We start from the raw sequence: 23,382 nt of genomic DNA, 5'->3' as shown, positions 1-23,382 counted from the left end.
TAAAAGGGTTGGAGAGAGGAGGAGACTCTAAACCTTGGAGAATATTTCTGTGGAATTAGGCAGCCTGAAATATACCTGCAGATGGTGACCCTTGGAAAAACGATGAACTGAAATTGATCATGCCTCTGGGAAACTAGGGAGGACTAGGTATTACAGGGCTCAGTGAGAGAATAAAATTCTTCTTGCTATTTTCCTTGACTGGAGGTAGTTAGGAGTAGAGTAATGTAGTTGACTTCAGTCTCAATGGAAAGGTAGAGAGTTTTAGAATAAAGGCTATGATGGAAGACATATCTCTTCCCACATCTACCCTGAATCTAACTACCATCATTCTTTCCTCTACTCCAATAAAAATGACCATCTGTAAAGAAATATGATACTTGGGTAAGCATTTCCCATTATTCTCCCCTTCCCCCCTTTACATCACTTTTTATTTAACACAAGAGACCTGGAACTTCTTTATGGCCAGAGTGAAGTACAGTTAATAGTCTGGGAGAAGTAAGCAATGCACCCATTCATTATGGGCATTTTTTCCCTCCCCCGGCGCCCCTTGTCTAAAAATGGGCAGATAAAAGAGTGAAACCCAAGCAGATCACTAATGCTTGCAGGACGCCTCTGCAGTCTGCAGGTAATAGTTTACAGACATTCCTTGCTGTTTAAACTGAGGAAATCTGGGGGTTTGGCAGTGTGGCTATACTCTGCGCAGTGGCTCTCTAAGTACGACCCCAACATCAGCAGTGTCAGTATCACCTGGGAATTTGTTTTAACAAGCCCACCGTTAAGTTTGAGAACCCCTGTTTTAAAGGAAACTATGACAACTTTAACCCTAGGGAAATTTTCAATTAAACCAGTCATTTGACGTAATATACCAACTCAGACCAATTCAAATATACCATTCAAACAAATGGTCAAACAGACCTAATTCAACTGCATAATTTTCAAAAAGCTGAATTCTCTCAAAGAAACAATGTGTTATATTTGCTAACATAGCCTAAAATTTCAGAATATTTTCCAGTAATTCACATGTAAGGCTTCTGAATATTAGAAAAACATTATAAAATAGCTTTAATAATCATCCATTGTTATCTTTCCCCTCTCTCAACTTCCAGAAGGCATCAGAATTAGCACAGGAACCTGACTTAGGAGCTAAGCAGTACCCGAGCTGCACAGACACCAGCTGTTAACTTGCAGAATGACCTTGGCCAAGTCCCTTTACCTCTGCACCTAAAGTTTTTTTATGTAAAAAGTGGAAATAAAATTGTTATTGACCTCAAAGGGGTGTTTGAAAAGCCTAGTTAATAAAACAACTGGAAAGCATTTGGCAAGAGTAAATGCTTAATTCTAGAAATAGAAATGCTGTATTAAATCATCCAGATCAATGCCTGGACAGTAAAGGATTTTTTGATAACCTCCTATTTCCAAATGCTCCCCTTAGTCTAGTTTGAAAATTACTCAACCTGGAGAAAGGAGTTCAGCCATTTTAATGGAACAACCATAGGAACCACTGACCTTACTGAGAAAAAATTTATTCCAGTACCCAGCATAAATTTTCCTGTGCTTAATTTTATTCCATTACTCCTAATTATACCCACCTTATGATACCTTCTCTTATTTTCTGTGCAGCCACTTGAAATAATTGCAAACACTTAGCAATCCCCTCTCTTGTCATTTTTTAAACCGCATATATTTCTTTTATAAGCACATCAAATGTTCATTATACAGAATGTGATATTGGCAAATTGGTGTTTTTGTAAGTTGTTTGATGAGGATGGAAAAGTTGTCTAAGCACTTTTTATGCCTGGGAATAATCCCAGTCCTGAGACAAACACAGGGACCCTTGTGATCGGATACTTCAGAAGGGGCTTGGAATATAAGAGTAAGGTTGCTGAGGCTCCCTAGAAAGGGTTAAATATCTAGGTCAGTGCCTCTCAAACCTCAAGGGGCAAACTAATCACCTTTGAGATCATTTTTAAATGCAGATAATGAGTCTGTAGGGCCTGGGATTCTGTATTTCTGGTGATCTCCCAGATAAGGCTTTCACCAGAGGGTCTTGGGACCACACTTCGAGGAGCCAGCATCTAGACTGGGAAGGTCTTTCGAAGTGGAGTTCAAGGTTCACTTATACGGTGTTTGTTAAAAATACAATATCTTGATGCTCATCTGAAGCCTACTGAGTCAGAACTTTCAGGGATGGCCCAGGAGTCTGCATTTAAAAGTATCCGCAGGGGATCCTGATGAGATCTAAAATTTGAGAACTAATGTCTTAATTAATGTTCTAGCTCAGTGATTCTCATCCCTAGCTTTCCATTCAAATCACATGTGGAGAATTAAAAAATACTGATGCCAGGGCCTCTGGGAATGTGGCCAGGTTTGATGTATTATTTAAAGCTCCCAGGTGATTCTAATATTCCATCACAGTTGACCTATTTGGGATAGCTACTTGAGTGTCAACATAAATTTAGCTGAGCACTTTAGAGTTCAGGATGGGTCTTCGATTTCCTTTGATTTCAATTGAAAGAGGGAGGGTGGGTACTCTCTGGGTGCTAGGGTTGCCAGAGTTAGCAAATAAATATCTAGGATGCCCAGTTAAATTTGAGTTTCAGATAAATAAGGAGTAGTTTTGTGGTATAAGTATGTCCCATGCAATACTTGGAACATATTTATACTAAAAAGATTATTTGTTGTTTATCTGAAATTCAAATTTAACTGAGTGCCCTGTATTTTATCCGGTAACCCTATCCCTGGCTTCAGTTCAGAATGGATGGCCAAGGAATGCTGTTTCTCTGTCACTACTAGCGCAGCTAGCGTCCCTATTTCACTTTGCCAGTCCATGGTTCAATCCAGGAAGTTCTGGATCGCCCACAACATTTGCGTAATCACTGCCACACTAAGCTAATGAGGCATGATGAGTAAATCACTCTCTTGCGTCCTTGGAAAAGGTGCAGGTGTTTGCAGAAGAGACGCAGTTGAGATTCTTCAGGAGGCCCAGCAGATTATGATGCCGTTACCATGGTGTCCAGTCTGGCAGGAACCGGGGAACAGATGCTGTGCTTTTCACAGGACGTTTTTCCTTTTGTCATGGCCTGTTTTCTTTTTGAATAATAAAGGTGCTTGGAATTCTTTGGTTTTACCATCTCAAGTAGCCTGGTTTTACTAGTGAGTGTTGAAACAAGTACTTTCTAGCATGACTGCATCTACCCTCTACAGCAGGAGACCTTTTTAAAGGGCACAGATCTATTTGTGAATGTAGTAACTGTTTATTTTATTTTATTATTATTATTTTTTACCAAATACCCAAACTTCAAGGACAGTGGTAACTATTTTGTAAGATTTTTTATATAGACATTTTAGGACTTCACAAGCCTGCCTATGAACCTCAGTTTAAAAACTCCCAATTCACAGTAAAAGAAAGTGCTAGTTTCTTGGACAGAGGATACTTGATTTCTACATGGTGTTAAGGTGGTCTCAGGGCATCTTCTCCTCCCCTTAGTAACTCTCTTGTCATTCCTGAAAGAAAAGTTGTTGACAATGGAAGTTCTTCATTTCTGTCCAGCAGACAGCCCCGTGAAGATTTCTAGCCTCGAGGCCAGTTCTCTTCAGCCAGGCAAGAGAGGGGCGATTTGCTAATGAGTTTGAGGCTCCTCTTGAGCAGCGCATCTTGCAGAACTAAGGTTCAGCAGAGGTAGTCTAGGCCTTTGTGGGCCTCACCCTGTTCTTCACTCTCCAATGCTATGATCCCAGTGGCTTGTCTCCTTGCCTGGCCTCCATTCTTAGCAAGCCATTGCTTCCTGGTTATCCTTCCAGGTTGTAGGGCTGTAGCGGTAGGAGTCAAATTGCAATAACTCCTTCTGAGCTTCCAACAGCTAGAAGAAACAACCCTGGAAAGAATTGATTGTCTGAAAGTGCTTAAAGGAAAGGAAAATGGAACGTCTGTTGACAAGAGGAGATATTTTTGAGTAAACCAAGAAGTCCTCTCTGAAGGATTTCACTTGACTGAAAAATGACAGACATAATGTTTAATTTCCCAAGTGGATGATGATGGATAAAAATCTTGAAGTTGGCTAAGACTAACTAGAATTACAAGAAGTCAGAGTGAAATGCTGCTAGGCTTCTGTCCTGTGCATGAATTCCCTAAAATCGATTTTGCCTTATGTGGCTGTAGTCATAAAATACAGCAAAACCTCTTAAATTCATACTAATTTGGGAATGTGTTGATTATTCTAAATGATGGAATTTATAATAAATGTCACATTTATTAGTTATTTATACAAAGCAATTAAAATTAGGTTAAGTTACTGAATAATCATGTTAAAGGGATCTGTTTTAATGAATAGGATAGGATTAATTTGTGATTAAGATCAATTACATGCAAATGATATTTGAAAACCTAAAGGTATTGTTCACAATATCAATTTGCTCAACTAAGCCATTCTGCTTACTTAGTGGAAAGGTAAACTTTAGCCTGAATTGCCACACATCCTAAATTAGTACAGCCCCAATTTAATGAGGTTTTACTGTAAGCACAATTTGTTTCTGTCTGTGTCATCAAGATGGCTGTCCTAGGATAAGATTTACATATGAATTGAACACTCAAACACCACAGTGATTTTCTTTTAGGTCTTCTGCAGCTAATTTTCAGCACTGTGTTAAATAACTTAATCTTTTTTGTGTTTAAGGGATTTAAGGACAATGTCTATCGACAGAGAAGAAAGTATTTCGTGGATGTGGCCATGGGTTATAAATAGTAAGTACCTGTGTAACTCTTTCTTGTCACTGGCTAGTTAGGAAAAACACATGCTGTGTTAAACTAACCTGTCATCTCTTCACTTTAACTTTTGCAGAAGGCAGGCATGAACCATTTTAAGCACTCACCAACTCTGTAGGCTTTAAATGCCAACGTTGATGTTTGACATCTGGGTATAATTGTAAAATAATGAGACCTGCGGGCCACATGACAAGTGCTACATTTACACCATTGTGTTCCCAGCTCCACCAAGACAAAGACCATTTCTGTGCACTCCGCAGGCCTTAGAAACTGTGTTTTAATTTTAATTTTACTTTAGCCTTGACTTTTCAGTAACCCCCTTCAATCTCCTGCTTCCCCAATGAAAGTAGAGGATTCAGCAAGAACAGTGAAAGGGCTCAGTTAAGGAGCCGTAATAGAGAAGACATGTGTTTGCTTTACATGGAGAGGAGAACTTCCTGTAAACTGCAGGGGTTATGAAGGAGTTTCACACCCATTCTCAGATCAGGGTTGGGATGGAAGAGGAGGACCTCACTTCGGGGTGAGGACTGTGCATAGTACATGATGCTAAGTGGCAGTGACAGGATGTGTTTGCGACTGGAAATGGTGTATGTTGACTGCAGGCCATCTTTAGAAAAATGCTGTGGTGGTTAGGCCTGCGTTTGTTCTACTCACGCTAGTATAACTCATAGATCATCACAATGCTATCTTTCCTCTGTCTGGTATGATTGATCAGCTACAGGAAACTTGTCATCAGAACAAAATGTAAATCCATATCTCATAAGGGAAAGATTCGTCCTACCCCAATTGAGAGTAGGTGTGAAACTTGACTGTCCTGAGAGGCAAATTTGTCATTGGTGAAAGTTTAGAACGTTATGTGTGTTATAGAGGGTCTCAGTGTGGGCTTTGTTTATAAAAAGGAATCTGACACACAGGTGCCTAAGACAGATGAGAAGATTCTTCATCCCACCTCTCATTGGGCATCCCTAGCTTCCTTTGATGCTTAGGTGCTCTTCCCTTCATCCTCCCAAGTCCCAGGCATCCTTCATCCTTTCTCCACTACATTTAGGAAAACAATGTTCTTAAAAACCAGGACCACATGGCACATGCCCTTTCACATGTGCCTATTCTCATCTCCTCTGTTCTAAGCAGCTTCTTTCCCCTCTCTACTGTGAGTTTCCACACCTTGCAATGTCAGCATGCACTTGCCCTAGCCCAAGCCCAACCTCAGGCCCCCTTCTTACCCTTAGTACCACTCCCGCTAGCCCCATGTCCCAGTGTTTCCTGATTAAATTGCCAAGAGAGGACTCAGATGGGCTGAGCTCACGTTTTCACCTCAGGCCCTGATGATGGTTGTGAGCCTTATGATTGGCTCCCCCTGGTCCACAGGCTCTGTGGAATCAGGTCATGACTGTAAAGTTGGATCCTTAGAGGTGTAGGCAGGGCAGTTCTTTGTAGCATGACCTGCCAGAAGCTCAATGTCTGGCAGAGCCTTTTCCCTTAGATAAAGTAGATAGCTTTGTCACTCAGTCTGACTCCTGAGTAGCTGGGACTACAGGTGTGTGCCACCATGCCCAGCTAATTTTTAAAATTTACTTTTTGTATTTTTGACAGGGTTTTGCTATGTTGACCTGACTGTTCTCAAACTCCTGGGCTCAAGTGATCCTCCTGCCTTGGCCTCCCAAACTATTGGGATTAAAGGTGTGAGCCATTGTGCTTGGCCAGAAAATGTATTTTATAGGTAGATGCTATATGTTTTATATAAGTGTGTGTGTGTGTGTGTGTGTGTGTGTATAAAATGACATGATTTCGGCCGGGTACAGTGGCTCATGCCTGTAATCTCAGCACTTTGGGAGGCTGAGGCAGGCAGATCACCTGAGGTCGGGAGTTCGAGACCAGCCTGACCAACATGGAGAAACGCTGTCTCTACTGAAAATACAAAATTAACCAGGCGTGGTGGTGCATGCCTGTAATCCCAGCTACTTGGGAGGCTGAGGCAGGAGAATCACTTGAACCTGGGAGGTGGAGGTTGCGGTGAGCCAAGACTAAGGGACTAGCTCAAGTGTTACTTATTTCTTCTTGATAGAATTCAAAAGCTAAACAAAGGCAAGCTGATGTTGTGGTGATACAAGTAGGATATATGAGTCGACCAGTTGCATGGAACTTTGATAATGAGGAGTCATTTGGTTTTAAAGAAAACATTATTTATATGGAGAGGACAGAAAATGAGCATATAGTCAAAATGATGGAGAGCGAGGTTCTCAAAGTGTTAACAAGGGTTTGCGTTTGCCACCTTTGCATAGCTAAAGAGTAAGATGAAGCTGTGATGTCTGTAGAGAAAAAAAGTAGAAATTGGAGAAACTGGTGGACATTTACACAAAAGAGGGCTGGATGGAGCTGGGACATTCCAGGATCTGGTCCCAGTTTGGCGGGCTGGGAAGTGCTAAGGTTCAAGGGGCTTGGCTGTTGGTAACTGAATGTTCAGGAGGCCAAGAGAGCCAGGAAATGGCCAATTCATCATTTTATAGTGAGAAACAACCCTCAGAGGACTCACAAAATGATCCTTATAGTCATGATAGTAGAGGAGGCCAGATTATAACCTTAGGCTACTTGGTGGATGCAGAGTCAAGTCATAAACTCTCTTAGGCAAAGGGTATTTACCTAAGAGAGTTTAGAATCCAGGGAATTATAGCCCTCTCCCCTGGATGGTGCTGAGCCCAGACTGACCAGGCTGGATAACAGCATGCTTAAAAACTGCGGCACTGGACTCCAACAGTCTGGGCTTGTGTGCACTCCTTTGCTCCAAGCCAGATGTGCAACCTCATTGTGCCATGGCTGCTTCATCTGGGAAGTGTGCCCAACAATAGGACCCATTTCACAGGCTTGTAGTAAGGACTAAAACAGAGAATGCATGTGCCGTACCTCACACATTGCCCAACACATGACCAATGATTATAAACGTCACTTATATTATTAGGTTTACTACATCTCCCCCGACCTTTTCCACAGGCTGTCTTCCATTTCCAGTGGACCTACTGTTTTCTTCTTTAGTGATGTTAATACCATTGTTTATGTACCATTTACAAATAATGTAGCTCAAAACATTCTTGGAAGAAACTGTTTAGTTTCCCATTGAAGGGCTGTTGCATATACAGAAGTATTTTCTGTTGACCCACATTCCTCTTTACAGAGAGATTTCATAAAAAGCAGTCATATTCCTCCCCACCCCCTTTTCCCTGCCTTTTTTTTTTTTCTTTTTTTGCACATGGGAAGCTGCCAAAATACAGATTGCCAGTACTTCTTGTGAGTGGATGAACTGAGGAAGGTGCCTACCAAAGGTAGTTAAATCGGGAAAGCACGAACCCAGGACTTGTGGGAAGTAGAGCCAAGGATCATTCCTTAATGCCCCGCATGCTGTCATTGCTAAAGTTTCTCTGAGTATGAATTTGAGGATGGATAAGAGCGAGACAGTCCTGTGTGTCACTTTTGGGCTCATGTGCTTGCTATGGTGCTGGTGGGGGTGGGGCACAGATACTAACAAATTCCAAATGGGCCTTGTCTGTTGTCTCCAGGCTGCCATGTAGCAAGTAAGGTTTCCCTTCAGTTTATAGGAAACAGAGATGCAATTTCTAATTGAAATAGGTATTTTTCTAGTGCTGATGGTTTTCTGAGTACATAAAGGAGAGTGATGTGAATACCATAATTACTTAAAATAATCTCATTTAAGTGTGCAACAACCTGATTTTCCAAACTGACGTTTAGAACCACTTTGTCCAAGGAATAGATCATTTGAGATTGGGGTAGTTTTGAAAAATCTGGCATATGCAGTCCTCGCAAATATAGTTTGGTGATAAAATTAGGGGCCACGCTGGCAGGTGGAGAACAATTCAATTCCCTGTTGATAATTAGTTAAGACTTTCTGGACAATGAGAAGAAGTCAAACATGTGGTCAGAAATACAGAGAAAGATGGAGTATAGATATTTTGGGGTTGTAATAGGGGTTAGCAGGATGTAGTTTGAGGTGTCTAAAGGTAAGGAGAAGAAAAAGAAATGAAATACAGAATAATACATATTGAAACCACAGCCAAGAAGCCCTCTGGGGGATTCGTGTTGAATACTATATTTTCTGTGATATTCTTGAAAGGATAAAGCAGGGGGGAAGAATAAACACAAGCAGAGAAAAATGAAAAAATTCCACTCTATGATGAAAAAACAGCAGGCTCAAATTCTGTATTACCATGAACCCGAAAGAGGAGAGGGAGCGGGAAAGCGCCGGCATGCTGAGAACTGTCAATAGATGCCACTCAGGCGAGCTTCTGATTGACAGTGCTGCCGAGAAACATGATTGATTACCCAGAGGCCCACAGCAGCTTGCAGACATGAGTGTGGGAAGGCCTAATTGCCTCACCAATAATAGCACAGGAAACATTCATTAGTGTAAATATCATTCTTCATAGAAGATCTGAGAATGAACGCCCTGGATCGAGAGGACACTGTTTTTAAAATCATCTGTGAGAGAATGTCTAACATGAAGATCACGCCTCTCCTCCCCCGCCCAAATAAAATAAATTCTAGTATAAACAGGAAAAAAGTACCCCATGATTAGATAATGTAATGTGCATATAGACTTGCAGTTCAGAGGAAATGGAAGTGCGTGGGGGGCAGATAGCATGTGGAGGAAGAGGAAATTATGACTGCGATGTTGTAGCTCTTAGGTTTGTCTGAAACTGTCCAGTTTTCTCTCCTTAGTGCCTTCATATTTGAACCTCAGCATTAACTTTGCTGCATTTCTGTGGACTTCACAATTACTGTATTGTTGGGGGAACAATCAGTGATACATTTTTTCAATTGACTAGAAATAAACATATTTTTCTTTTGGGGGCTGTTACAATGATTATTCCTCAATAATATGCATGCATATTTAATTTAATTATATTTTTCGTGGGGATGGTGGTAGTTATTTCAATCCATCTTATTCTCTTGGAAAGAGGCCCTGAGCTCTGACTTTAATTATGCCACTCTTGTTTGCTTAAATTGATTTTGAATGTTATTGTGATTGTGTTTTATTATGAATGTACTTACTCCTGGTTGAAAGTAAGGTAGCACATGAACCTCATGTTCTTCTCATGGGGCTGCTTCCTCTTTGATTTATTTATTTTTATCCATGGAATCTGAAATGTAAATAGGCAACTACAACTGTCAATAGGTAAGGTAAACAAGAGAGTTTCAACATGTCAGAATTTCCAACTCTAACCTAAATTAGAGTTGGACAATTCCTTAATTTGCCAAAACTCATTTGATTTAAAATTCACAGATTCAAATCATCCCTTAACATTGCTCAGCCTCAGTTTTTCTCCTCTGTAAAATGGAGATAAAAATGTCTCTTCTGCCTCTCCTGGGAGTTTTTTTTAAGGATTAAGTGAAGTAAGTGGGGCATTGCTATACAATGTAATTTATTATCCTTATTAAAACAATAATAAAACAATCTAGACCAAAGGCATGGGGTTTACTCAGACCCCTGACAACATAAAGGCCTTGGCTGCTTTTCTTGTTTTTCTTTAGATCTGAGAGGCAGCGTGTGAAGTTGTTAAGTGTCAGAAGTTGGAGCTGCACTGCCTGGGGTGAATCCCAGCTTTACCATTTACTAACTGAGTGACCTGGGCAAATTGTTGAAATCTTCTGTACCTCAGTTTCCTTATCTGTAAAATGGGGATAACTCTAGTCCTACTTTATAAGATTGTTATGTGGATTACATGAGCGAATATAGTAACAAAACTTAGAACACTACATGTGCTATATAAATGTTTGATAATATTGTTATTTTCTCACTTCAAATGATCTCTTCTTTTTGTCTGTTCTCATGCTCCAAATCATTTTATGACCCTTTGGTTGCCAGTCTTCTCCACTCCCCTTGGCCAAGGCTTTTGTACCATCCTGACTTCTGTCTGATTTTTACACTATATTAGTTATTGCTACATAAAAAATAATCCCCAAATTTAGCACCTTAAAACAACAAACATTTATTATCTCACATAGTTTCTGAGTGTCAAGAATTAGGGAACAGCCTAGCTGGAGGATTCTAGATTAGGGTCTCTCGTAAAGCAAACTGTTGGCCAGGGAAACAATCATCCAGAGGCTTGACTAGGGCCAGAACACCTGCTTCCAATATGGTTACTCATAGGGCTGTTTTGCAGGAGGCCTCAGTGTTTTTAGCAACATGGCCTCTCTACCAGGCAGCCTGAATATCTTCAAGATATTGTAACTGGCTTCTCCAAAATCATGTGATCCAAGAGAGAAGCAAAGCAGAATCTATAATGCCTTTTATAAGCTAGCACTGGAAGTGACACACCATCACTCTTGCTGTATCCGTTAGATTCATAGACCAATTGTGACACATTGTGGGAAGGGATTACACATGGGCATGAATATCAGGAGTCAGGGTTCACTGAGGACCATCTGGGAGGTTGGGTACCACATTCATTTAACTTGTTCCCTCCCTCCCTCTCCTTCCCTCCCTCCTTTCCTCCCTTCCTCCCTCCCTCCCTTCCTCCCTTCCTTCCTTCTCTCCTTCCCTCCTTCCCTCCTTTCCTCCTTCCTTCCCTCCTTCCCTCCTTCCTTCCCTCCTTCTCTCCTTCCTTCCTTTTTTTGAAACAGGGTCTCACGCTGTTGCCTGAGCTGGAGTGCAATGGTATGATTTTAGCTCACTGCAACCTCGACCTACCAGGCTCAGGTGATCCTCCTGACTCAGTCTCCCCAGTAGCTGGGACCACAGGTGCATGCCATCATGCCTGGCTAATTTTTGTATCTTTTCTAGAGATGGGGTTTCCCCATGCTGCCCAGGCTGGTCTCAGACTCTTGGGCTCAAGCAATCTGTCCGCCTTGGCCTCCCAATGTGCTAGGATTACAGGTATGAACCACTGTGGCTGGCCCCATTTCATTTCTTTATGACACTTTTTAACTGCTCTCACACAGTGGGTGCTAATGTGCTATCTGTACAACTAATCTCTATGAAAGAAGAGGTAGCATGGTATAGCCGAAGATGTGGCAGAATGTATAGGCTTTGGAGCTAGACAGAATTAGGTTTGAATTCCCGCTCTACTACTTAAAAGCTCTATGGTTATGGGCAGTGACCTAGTCTCTCTAATTCTCATGCTCTCATCTTAAAATGGGCACAACCTCTACCTTGCATGATTGGGAGGATTAGCAATGATTACAGGACTCAGAATGCTGACTGACACAAGGAGATATTAAATCTATGATAGATACGATTATGTGTCACGTGGTAAATAGCTAATTGTTTCTCAATTTCATATAATCAGTTGTTAGGTCAATGTGTCTCAGCCAGAATAAGGTTGGAAGATAAGCTCGCAACAGGGCTATGTTGGACTCATCCCTGAATGGCTCATGGTGGTAAAAATGTTCATTATGTTGACCTCTCAGCTAACACTTTCATACTGTATTGGGTTCCTTTTCTTAGATCCTGCACTGTGTTAAACGTGTCACTTGATTTTCTGTCATTTAACCACACAACGAGACCTTGAGGTAGGTGCCATTATTGTACGCATTTTGAAGATGAGGAAACTGAACTTCGGAGACATTAAGAAACTTACTAAATGTTACACAGCTGATTGTGCCTCTTGCATGAAACACCAGGTATAGATGCTTAAAATTCCTCTGAAATGGCGCAGTAAATTGAAGAGCAGAACTGAAGCAAATATTTATAGTACCAGGGTCATTTCCTGGATGGCCAGAATAATTTCTGAGTAAGGTCACTTTTAGAGGTTTCAAGAATGCCTCCGGAAGAATCTAAATGTCTGCTCAAAATTCTACACCCTTTTCTTTTTTGTTTTCTGAAGTGGCTTCAGCAACTTCCACTTGACATAGGTGGTTTCATACACAAGTTGGGAATAACAGTGACAGAACTAAGTGACTTGGCATTTGTAAAAGTTATTTGCCTTACAGAATTCTCAGCATATTTGAAATGCGCAGTCCTTGTAAGTATTTAATACACTTAGAACTTTATGGACTCAGAACTCAAACCAGCCCTGTGACACTGCAAAGCCATGCTGTTTCTCGCAGGTTGTTGGGGACATCTGCCAGTGTCTGGCATGGCAGAACCATGTCTCCATTCCGTGTGGTGATTTTTCCCTCTCTCCCAGGCCCCACGCTCTTCTCCTCCTACCCAAAGCCTGACCCTCGTGAGATATAGAATGAATGGAAATAAACACAGCTGGGCTGAGGCTTGAAAATCAATTGCCAGGGATGTGTCACTGGTTTTTACTAGTTGCTAGCTTATTTATTTCTTGATTTTTTTATTTATAAAATTGCACCCTTTGTGATTCATTTGCTCTGAGTGTAAGTACACAGCTAAACAGAGACCCTAAAACAAAACAGCTCCAAAAGAGGACTAGCATATTTGAAAAATGCAATCACCAGCTCAGCAGGCACATTCAATTTGGGTGAGCTTGTGAATATTCCACTCAGCTCTATCAGAGAGGCAGAGAATTTTCTCCTTTTACATGGAGTGGTGTTGATTCTAACCTTCTATTCTCATCAAAGCAGAGAAGGGCATTTTTTTTTTACCCTCCTCTTTCTGCTTATACTGCCAAGCACTACATAATGTCGAAACAAGGCCTTCTGGGACTGAGATTCGGTAATATGCAGTGCATTTTAAGATATTTGAGTAGATACATAAATATGGAATGGATGTGCCTTAGAATGAACATATTGGATTTCCAAGCCAGCATCTCACTTCTTAGGATGTCTTCTCAGTTTCCTCTTTCACTAGATGACTCAGCCATAGGTCTGCAAAGAAAAGGAAAGAGACAGATGATCAGAGACTAATAAGGGTAGATGCAGACTTGGAGTAGAGCTGTTTTGCTGCCCTGCCTCTCGCGTCCTAGTGCTAAGTACTGTGCACACTGGGGCTTCTCCCGCTTGCAGGTAGCTGTGACCGTTTAGCTTTGTGTCTGAGCTAGGGGATTACTGATGCTGAGTTTTTCCTAAGGGGCATTTGCAATTATTGCAACTTACAGAAAAATAACTGGGGTGGCTCTACCTCTCCACCTTTCTAGAAATTTCAGTTGACCTTAGCATTTCTCATTTCATGAGAGAAGAGGCATGATTTATGGATCCTGCTTGGTTTCAGAATGTAGCTTAAAGGAATACATTACAAACAGGAGTTGTGAGTGCCACATTACCTATTTTTAGATAGGCGAATCTTAATTGGAAACATAACAAGTAGAAGGTAGAGGAAGAATGGAAGGGAAGGTTATGCCTTCTTAACAGGGAAAAAAACTTAACTGGGGTGGAGGGCGTTGCAAGTTTTTCTTTTTAATGATGTTTTCCTCATCAATTTCATTGGCAGATGGTCACCTTGATGAATTGTAGGCTCTGCTGTGATGTGAAACCAAGCTTTAATTTTTTTCCTTTCTCTGCCCTTTTGAGAAGAGGCACCTTAGAAGGCAAATATGTTTTCTCCCTGACTGAGCTAATTTTATCCCATTCCATTATCTTCCATTGATTTGCTTTCCCAGGTTTTGAATGAAACTGAGATATATGTGGCTGTTTGGGCACTTTGTGACTCCTGCATAAACACCAGTTGTTGATGCTTTAATTTCTCTGAAATGAAGCGGTAAATTGAAAAGTAGAACAAAACCAAATATTTGTAGTAGTGGGGTCATTTCCCAGATGAGTAGGATAGTTTCTGAGGAAGGTCATATTAGGGATTTTTAGAGTGCTTCTCTTGTTGAATTCAAATATCTTTCTCTGCCCAAGATGCCACATCTTTTCTTTTTTAAAAAATCTGCTTAGCAACTTCCATTTAACATAGGTGGTATCACACACAGGTTGAAAACAAGACCAATAGAATTAAGTGACTTGGGTTTTTATAAAGTTATCCTTCTCTTTACAGAAGTCTTAGCATATTTGAAATGCACAGTTCTTATAAGTATTTAAAATACTTCAGGCTTTATGAGAGAATCATTTTCATGCCAAATGTTTCTCTCTACCTGAAGCGCAGCTCAATGGCTGAAAGGAAGGGAACGTGAGAGTTGCAAAGAAAGACAAAAGGGAAAATTGATTTGGAAAAGGTTTCTCCATTTTGCTTTTTGAGCTTGGTGGGTTTTTTAGATGTGTGTGAATGCCTCAGTAGGATGTTGTCTGATTATAGCATGGCTCCCACAGCTGTGGAAAACATTAACGCAGTATGATCCTGTATCACTTACTGACAAGGACAACAGTTGCACCAAATTCTAATGTGTTTCACAGGGAAAGAGGTATGAGTATTTTTACTTTAAAATGATTTTCATGAATATGAAGGATTCGAATTACTTCCACAAGTCCTGCTTGAGAGGTGAATGGATTTATATGGAACAGTGCTGTTTTGTCCTCTCCAGACCTGTTCCCAACCCTGCAGGGAAGTGATGAAATTTTATTCATTTTTATACACCTGGAGGAAGAGAACCAGCTATATTGAGTACCTATTAGGCACTAGGCACTGGCCAGGATGTTTTACAGATGACCTCTCATTTGATCCTCACAATGTGAGAAGTCTTATTTCCCTCAGTTTCGAATGAGGAAACGGAGGCCAAACCTTGATGCTGGGTACATACTGGGTACTCAGTACCTTGTACTGATGTGTATTGGTCAAGAGTGGGGTATCTAGAGCTAGCCTTCCTACATCTGAGTCTCCACTATTGCACTTACTAGCTGTTTGATCTTGGACAGATTATTACATTTGTAAGCCTCAGTTTCTTCAACAGTTAAGTGAGGACATGAATAGTCATTTAGTCACTCTTTAAGATAAGCATTATATGATATAATCCATGTAATGAACTATTATAGTATTGGTACTGTTACAGTGAAGTGGGTGGGTGAATAAATGAATGCTATTATTAATTTGCGCAGGACCATGAGCTGTAGGATAATCACGCTTCTTCATCTATCACTCTGAAAAAGATCAGGGCCTAGTAGTTAGCTGTGTTCTGTCCCTTTCAAACAACGTGCAAGATGTATCTCATTAAATCTGTGACTCTTAGAGATTCTACCTCTGTGACTCTTCATGCTAGTGGCCCGACTGTTAGCTGCTATTGGTGACTGGGAATTTTAGCTCTTTTCTGTATCAAGTTCTTTGAGCTCAAGCTCCTTGTGTATGTTGAGCATGTACATATTGATGGATGCTAGATCCATTGTTGTTGCTGTTGATATTTAATTTCATGATAGTTTTTGCAGATGAAAATCGCTTCTCTAGAATATGAAGAGGGCTTTCTGCAAGGTGAGAAAATAGTGGGAAGCCCTATCCTGTGGTGCACAGGACAAATAAAAACAAATAATTTCTAGGAGTTAAATCTTTGTTCTCCCTGAGGCTCCCTAGGTGCAGTAGTTTATTTTCATTATGTCTCTTGTAAAGGCAGCACCAATATTAACAATGTGAACAAAACAAACTAACGTTTTTGTTTGCTCCCATCTGAAAGTTCCTTAGGGCCCGTAGACTCATTTACAAAAATTCATGTGCGCAAAACTCATTTGCAAAAGCAAATAAAATATGTGATCGCAAATGCTCTTTACCTGACTGGCCTAGGGGACTAGCTGAAAATGCGTTTATGCTTTTATGTTTACTCTACGGCGTGGCTTAGCAGTCATGGGGCTCCTAATCTCCTCTACAGATGAGTCCCCGTCAAGCCACGTATGTCAGATGACTTGAATGTTTTGAAATTTAGGCATAATTTACATGGTTGTTAAGTTGCTGTACTGATTTGTGAGTTTTTGTTTGTAAAAAAATATTATTAAATCATTGTGCTCTGTAGCTTTGAAAATGTTTTTGAAGTTCATTCATGACAATGTCCAGCCAAGGAAACATCTCTGTATTTAGTTAAGTTTGGACTTTTCTGTCCCTTTGGGTTTACATATGCTGCTTTCTTTCCTGGTGAAGATTTTGGTTACAAGTGTGACTGAGTGATGATGTCTAGACAAGGGTCAGGAAAACTGAACTGAGAAAATTAGAAAAAAGAAACCCTGATATATAAATCGTACATAGGAATAATTGGAAGCTACCAGAAAGTTTGTTAAAATCCTGAATCTTTGCTTTTTGCATAGTAATTGAAATATATGAGGCAAGACAAATACATATCTGCCAGACTCTCTGATGCATAACTATTTTTTCCCCAACATTTAAATCTGTGTTTTGCTTTAGGCTGATTGATTGATTTACTCACTCAACAAATATTATTTTTTTGTTTTGTTTTGTTTTGAGATACAGTATCTGTCATCTAGGCTGAGGTGCAGTGGCACGATCTCAGCTCACTGCAACCTCCGCCTCCTGGGTTCAAGTGATTCTCCTGCCTCAGCCTCTCTAGTAGCTGGAATTACAGGCACACACCACCATGCCTGGTTAATTTTTGTATTTTTAGGAGAGACGGGGTTTCACCATGTTGGCCAGGCTGGTCTTGACCCCCTGACCTCAAGTGATCCGCCCGCCTCAGCCTCCCAGAGTGCCGGGATTACAGATGTGAGCCACCGTGCCTGGCCTGAACACCTCCGCATTCCAGGCTCAACACTGGGTAGCAGGGATACAAAAATGAACAAAGCAACAAAAATCTCTGCCTTCAAAAAGTGTATAGCCTAATAGGGAGACACATTTAGCAGAGTAATATTTTGAATATTTTACTTTTTGCTTTTTTACCCCTGGGCATTACTGATAATATTTTATCATAAATTTCTTGAGTGTCCTTTATGGTCTAAATTCTGAAGTCTAATTTTATCAAATGCAGAACTCCCAGACTTTTCTTATGAATTTTTGGAAGTCAGTAAATAAAAATTACATTTGCCTTCTGGTTAAACCTTAATTAGAATTCATCATCAACTCCATTTAGTGTGTGTATATATATATATAGCCACATATATTATATATATATACTAATACTATGTATTAGTGTATGTATATATATATATATATATATATATATATATATGTACTGCTCAAGAGGCCACGTTTTCTTTTTTAAAAAATCTGCTTAGCGGCTGGGTACAGTGGCTCACACCTGTAATCCCAGCTCTTTGGGAGGCTGAGGTGGGCGGATCGTGAGGTCAGGAGTTCAAGACCAGCCTGGCCAATATGGTGAAACCCTGTCTCTACTAAAAATACAAAAATTAGCCAGGCGTGGTGGCAAGCCCCTATAGTCCCAGCTACTCAGGAGGCTGAGGCAGAAGAATTGCTTGAACCTGGGGGGCAGAAGTTGCAGTGAGTCGAGATTGTGCCACTGCACTCCAGCCTGGGTGACAGAGTGAGACTCTGTCTCAAAGAAAAAAAAAAGAAAGAAAGAAAAAAAAATCTGCTTAGCAACTTCCATTTGACATAGGTGGTATCACACACAGGTTGAAAACAAGACCAATTGAATTAAGTCACTTGGATTTTTAAAAAATTATTCTTCTCTTTACAGAAGTCTCAGCATATTTGAAATGCTGAGACTTCTTGTTGAAACCCACCAAGCCCAAAAAGCAAAAAGGAGAGAAACCATTTCAGAGAAATTAAAGCATCAACAACTGGTGTTTATGCAGGAGTCACAAAGTACCCAAACAGCCACATATATCTCAGTTTCATTCAAAACCTGGGAAAGCAAATCAATGGAAGATAATTGAATGGGATAAAATATATATATATATATATATATATACACACACACATATACATACACACACACATATATACACACACACGCACATACATACTGGCAATATTCTGGGCATATATATACACATATATATATTAGTATATATATGCTTATTATATATTATATATTAGTATATATAGTATTCTGGCAACATTCAGTTGTTTTGTTTTGAAACGGAGTCTCTGTCGTCCAGGCTGAGGTGCAGTGGCGCGATCTCAGCTCACTACAACCTCTGCCTCCTGGGTTCAAGCGATTCTCCTGCCTCAGCCTCTCTAGTCGCTGGAATTATAGGCACACGCCACCATGCCCGGTTAATTTTAGTATTTTTAGTATTTTTGTATTTTTAGTTGATGCAGAATATATACATATATATTCTGGCAATATTTTTCCAGTCTCAGAGGCATAAGCGATCTTCTTGAATACTCATTGAGTATTTGGCTGTACTCTGTAGACACCTGGATGCAAGTGATACTATTTCATGAAGGTGGTACCAACTAATATAGTACTAGGTAACACTATGGTCACTGGCTAAAAATGAGAGTCATCAATTACTGATTGAAATTTCTACACACCTGGTGTGACACCTCAGTTGTGAGACATGCAACAAATGCTTGATAGCAATTAATTATAAATTTTGTGATGATGAATTCTTTTTTTTAACTTTTACTTTAGGTTTAGGGGTACAGGAGAAGGTTTGTTACATAGGTAAACACATGTCATGGGGTTTTGTTGTACATATTATTGCATCACCCAGGTGTTAAGCCTAGTACCCAATAGTTTACATTTCTGCTCCTCACCCTCCTCTCACCCTCCACCCTCCAGGAGACCCCAGTGTCTGTGGTTTCCTTCTTTGTGTTCATAAGTTCTTATCATTTAGCTCCCACTTACAAGCGAGAACATGCAGTGTTTAGTTTTCTGTTCCTGCATTAGTTTGCTAAGGATAATAGCCTCCAGCTCCATCCATGTTCCTGCAAAAGACATTATCTCATTTTTTATGGCTGCATAGTATTCCATCGTGTACATGTACCACATTTTCCTCATCCAGTCTGTCACTGATGGACATGTAGGTTGATTCTGTGTCTTTGCTATTGTAAATAGTGCTGCAGTGAAGTTTTGCATGCATGTGTCTTGATGGTAGAATGATTTATATTCCTCTGGGTATATACTCAGTAATGGGACTGCTAGGTTGAATGGTAATTCTGCTTTTAGCTCTTTGAGGAATGGCCATACTGCTTTCCACAATGGTTGAACTAATGTAAACTCCCACCAACAGTGTATAAGTGTTTCCTTTTCTCTGCAACTTTGCCAGCATCTGTCATTTTTTTGATTTTTAAATAAAAAGCATTCTGACTGGTGTGAGATGGTCTCAGTGTGGTTTTGATTTGCATTTCTCTAATGATCAGTGATGTTGAGCTTTTTTTCATGATTATTGGCTGCATGTATGCCTTCTTTTGAAAAATGCTCATGCCCTTTGCTCACTTTTTAATGAGGTTGTTTTTCTCTTGTGTTAGAAACTGCGATTACTTTTGCACCAATTTAATAAATTGGTTTAAGTTCCTTATAGATGCTGGATATTAGACCTTTGTCAGATGCATAGTTTGCAAATATTTTCTCCTATTCTGTAGGTTGTCCATTTACTCTCTTGGTAGTTCCTTTTGCTGCACAGAAGCACTTAAGTTTAATTAGATCCCACTTGCCAATTTTTGCTTTTGTGGCAATTGCTTTTGGTGTCTTTGTCATGAAATCTTTGCCTGTTCTCATATCCAAGATGGTACTGCCTAGGTTTTCTTCTAGGGTTTTTATAGTGTTGGGTTTTACATTTAGGTCTTTAATGTATCTTGAGCGATGAATTCCTTTAAAAAGTTACATTAGATTGAAAATAAGGTTATTCTTATAATAATAGAATAATGTCAACCTGTCTTCTATATTCTTAGGTGCTTTCTTGAATAAGAAGGAAAGGGGATAAATTTCAAATAGCTTTCTGGAAATTTTGCCAAATTCAGGGTATATTTATTGTGGAGTGCAACAAAGTCATCCCATAAATCAAGAAGGAATAAGAGACCACTAGCCTTGATGTTTCCATAATGTTTCTTCAAAGGCCCTGTCTAAATCTTTTTTTTTTTTTTAAGGATTCTGTGGTTTTATTGATTCAACACCATAAATTACACTTTAGAAATTAAGATATAGTATACATACAGTAAAATTATATATGTATTTTATTATCCTTTAAGTTTTGGGATACATGTGCAGAACATGCCGAGGAGCTGCTAGGAGTTGCAAGGTTGATGCATTTAATCTCTTCTTATTTGTTTTCTGCAACCCCCAGGTAGAGATGTCAATCAAGACAGAAACACCAAAGGTGGGGAAGGAAAGAAAAGATGAGAGGGACAGTCTATTCCAGGCAGATAAACATCTCTTGAATAAGTGAGGCATCTCCTGCCCTAAGGAACATGTAATGAAATAAAATAGTAAATGAGTTCATTCTTAACTGTTTCTATCAGATTCACCCATTCCCTTACCCAATTCTCTGTTATCTTCTGCTCTGTTTGGTTCTTGCCACTGAGAAAATCTGGCTGTTTTCAAAGAACACAATTGGTGTGTGTTTCAGACAGTCTTGCCATCTTGATGTAAATACTATCAATTGCAGCCTGTCACATCTTCCTCCAATGAATAAGTGAATTGCTTCCCCACACTGAAGTTCTTCTAAAGATAACACAAGCTGAGAAACTGCATCTCATATTAGGAATTCCAGCAGCAAGAACTCCAGGAGGCAGCCAGGATATAGCATCAAAATCGAGTATTTTCCAATTCCCCTAATTAAAAAAAATGTGTAAGAAAAATAGCTTGCTGTTGGACCGCTGGAGGAGAAGATCAAATAATAGTTAAATAAAATGAGAGCATTGTTGCTTATTCATCTGGCTGTAGAAAGAACTTCCACAATTTCAGTCTCAGTGGGGCATATGTCCCTGGATTTCTAAGTTAAAAATGTGTTTGTTAAACAACTTTGGTCTAACAAGCTCAGGACTCGCACAGAATAACTATATCTATACCTGCCCTCAATTAGATTTGTCTATGCACTTTCCACTCCCTCTTCTCTGCAGGCACAAGGCTGGTTTTTCAGAATCATCTCCCTTTCTCTAGGAAGAGTGGGGTTTAACCATACAGGCAGACAGATGCCTCCCACAGCCTTCAATATTTTCAAAGAAAGTTCTTAGTCATCTCTGAGTAACATAATCCACCAGGGAGTTTTCCCTGTTTTCAAGTTGACATCCCCATGGTGACCAGTTTAGCCTCTTTATAGTACTGCCATCACTGAACACTGGTTCCCTATCAATGCTCATACAATCTTAGTTTGCCATTCTTTGACAAGAGGGCAGAATCTACAGTGAATGGAAACTACTGAAAGTCCCATTTGTTTTTCTCCAGTAAATTAAGAACCTGTGAATTATAATTTTGGTGGTTGTTGAGAATGCTGTAATCCCAACAAATTCCATATAAATGCAGGAGACTCTCTAGATATCCAATTATAATATTTACATATAATTAGTCTGTTGAGGAGTATCATCTTGTAGCAACATAAAATGGTTTTATTTTTCCCACTCTTCACTTTCAACTGTATTGGGTTGAATTCCACTTTCCTGCTGGGAAGCAAGTTCCTTAGCAACATCTAATTTCCTGTCATTTTCAATTATTAGTATAGTCTCATTTGGGTATTTAAGACCTGGTCTTGTTCATTTAAAAAATATTAATCTCAAACTTGATTCAGAGTGTATCCTCCCTCTCCCGCAGTTATTTGGAGTGAACGTGTGTGGACGTGCATGTGTTTGTTGGGGAGTTCTCTGGTTCTGAGACACTTTTCCTTCCCTTCTGTAAGACCTATTTCTTCTAGAGTTGGGGGCTGCGAGGAGGAAGGGAGGAGGCTGAGGCCCTTTTACATGCTTGCTGGAATGTCAGTGGTGAGTAGGTCTCAGGCCACACTCACCCTGGTTCTGACAAATCGCTTTTGATAGAGTGTTCTCTGCTGAAATCGTGTTAGGCATAGTTTTCTTGGGGGAGACCATTCCCTCACCTCCACAGCTGCAGAAATGTGCTCTGCCTCCCTTGGCCTTGTCAGTGACATAACATAGCTGGGGCAGCCCTCAGAGCTTCTTCATGACGGTGATAGGGACCACTGTGGTGTCTTCTGCCTCCTGAGAACTGAGCAGAACTGGATGGCGTGGGACTTTTCCATCTTTCTCGCAGGCACACCACATTGGGTCCCACATAAATGTCTAGATTTTGCTGGGCATTCGACTTCATGTTCACGTGAACCTCAAATTTCAGAGGACGTATGTGCAGGCTCCCCATGGTACACCATCCTCCCAGGCCTCCAGACACTCTCCCAGGGACTGTCGGTCCCCTGCTCTGCAGTGGTGGCAGCACCTGGGGGCCTGGATCCAGCTGCCCAGTAAGGGTCAGTTGGGAAAGGAAGTGCTCTACTCCACTTCTCGCAGGTGCGCTCTCAGAGGGCAGCCTGCTGTCTTGACTTTGAGAGGAGGAAATAAACTGCCCTTTCCCTCAAACACCGACCTCCTCACAATGCTGAGCATCTCTGATTCCCCAGTAGGCTGGTGGATGAGGTCTGGGGAGAGTGTGGTACAGGTGGTACAGGAGGAGTTTGTTGGTGATAGGGCCATTTGTGCTGCCTCTCACCAAGCCCTGTAAGGAGATGGTTGGCTTCAGCTGCTGGAGAATTTCTCTAGAATGTGGAGTCCTTACGTAACTTTAGTTTTGGACCATCTCTACTAAAAATACAAAAAATTAGCCGGGCGTGGTGGCAGGCGCCTGTAGTCCCAGCTACTCGGGAGGCTGAGGCAGGAGAATGGCGTGAACCCGGGAGGCGGAGCTTGCAGTGAGCAGAGATTGTGCCACTGCACTCCAGCCTGGGTGACAGGGCAAGACTCTGTCTCAAAAAAGAAAGAAAGATACATA

The 23,382-nt window shown here is 40.6% G+C and overlaps 1 protein-coding gene across 1 annotated transcript in view; it reads left to right on the top strand.

Annotated features, from left to right (window-relative positions):
• TPH2 (tryptophan hydroxylase 2) overlaps positions 1–23,382 on the top strand; it is a 93,294-nt gene that overhangs the window by 6,083 nt on the left and 63,829 nt on the right. Inside the window, exon 5 of the mRNA XM_003259553.2 lies at positions 4,674–4,741. Within this exon, the coding sequence (XP_003259601.1) occupies positions 4,674–4,741 (68 nt within the window). The remainder of the gene's footprint in view (positions 1–4,673; positions 4,742–23,382) is intronic.

This window comes from Nomascus leucogenys, chromosome 10 (genome assembly GCF_006542625.1).
Source record: "Nomascus leucogenys isolate Asia chromosome 10, Asia_NLE_v1, whole genome shotgun sequence".
NCBI classification, from domain to species: domain Eukaryota; kingdom Metazoa; phylum Chordata; class Mammalia; order Primates; family Hylobatidae; genus Nomascus; species Nomascus leucogenys.
Note: the sequence above shows the minus strand (reverse complement) of the source record. Positions and strands in the feature narration are given on the sequence as shown.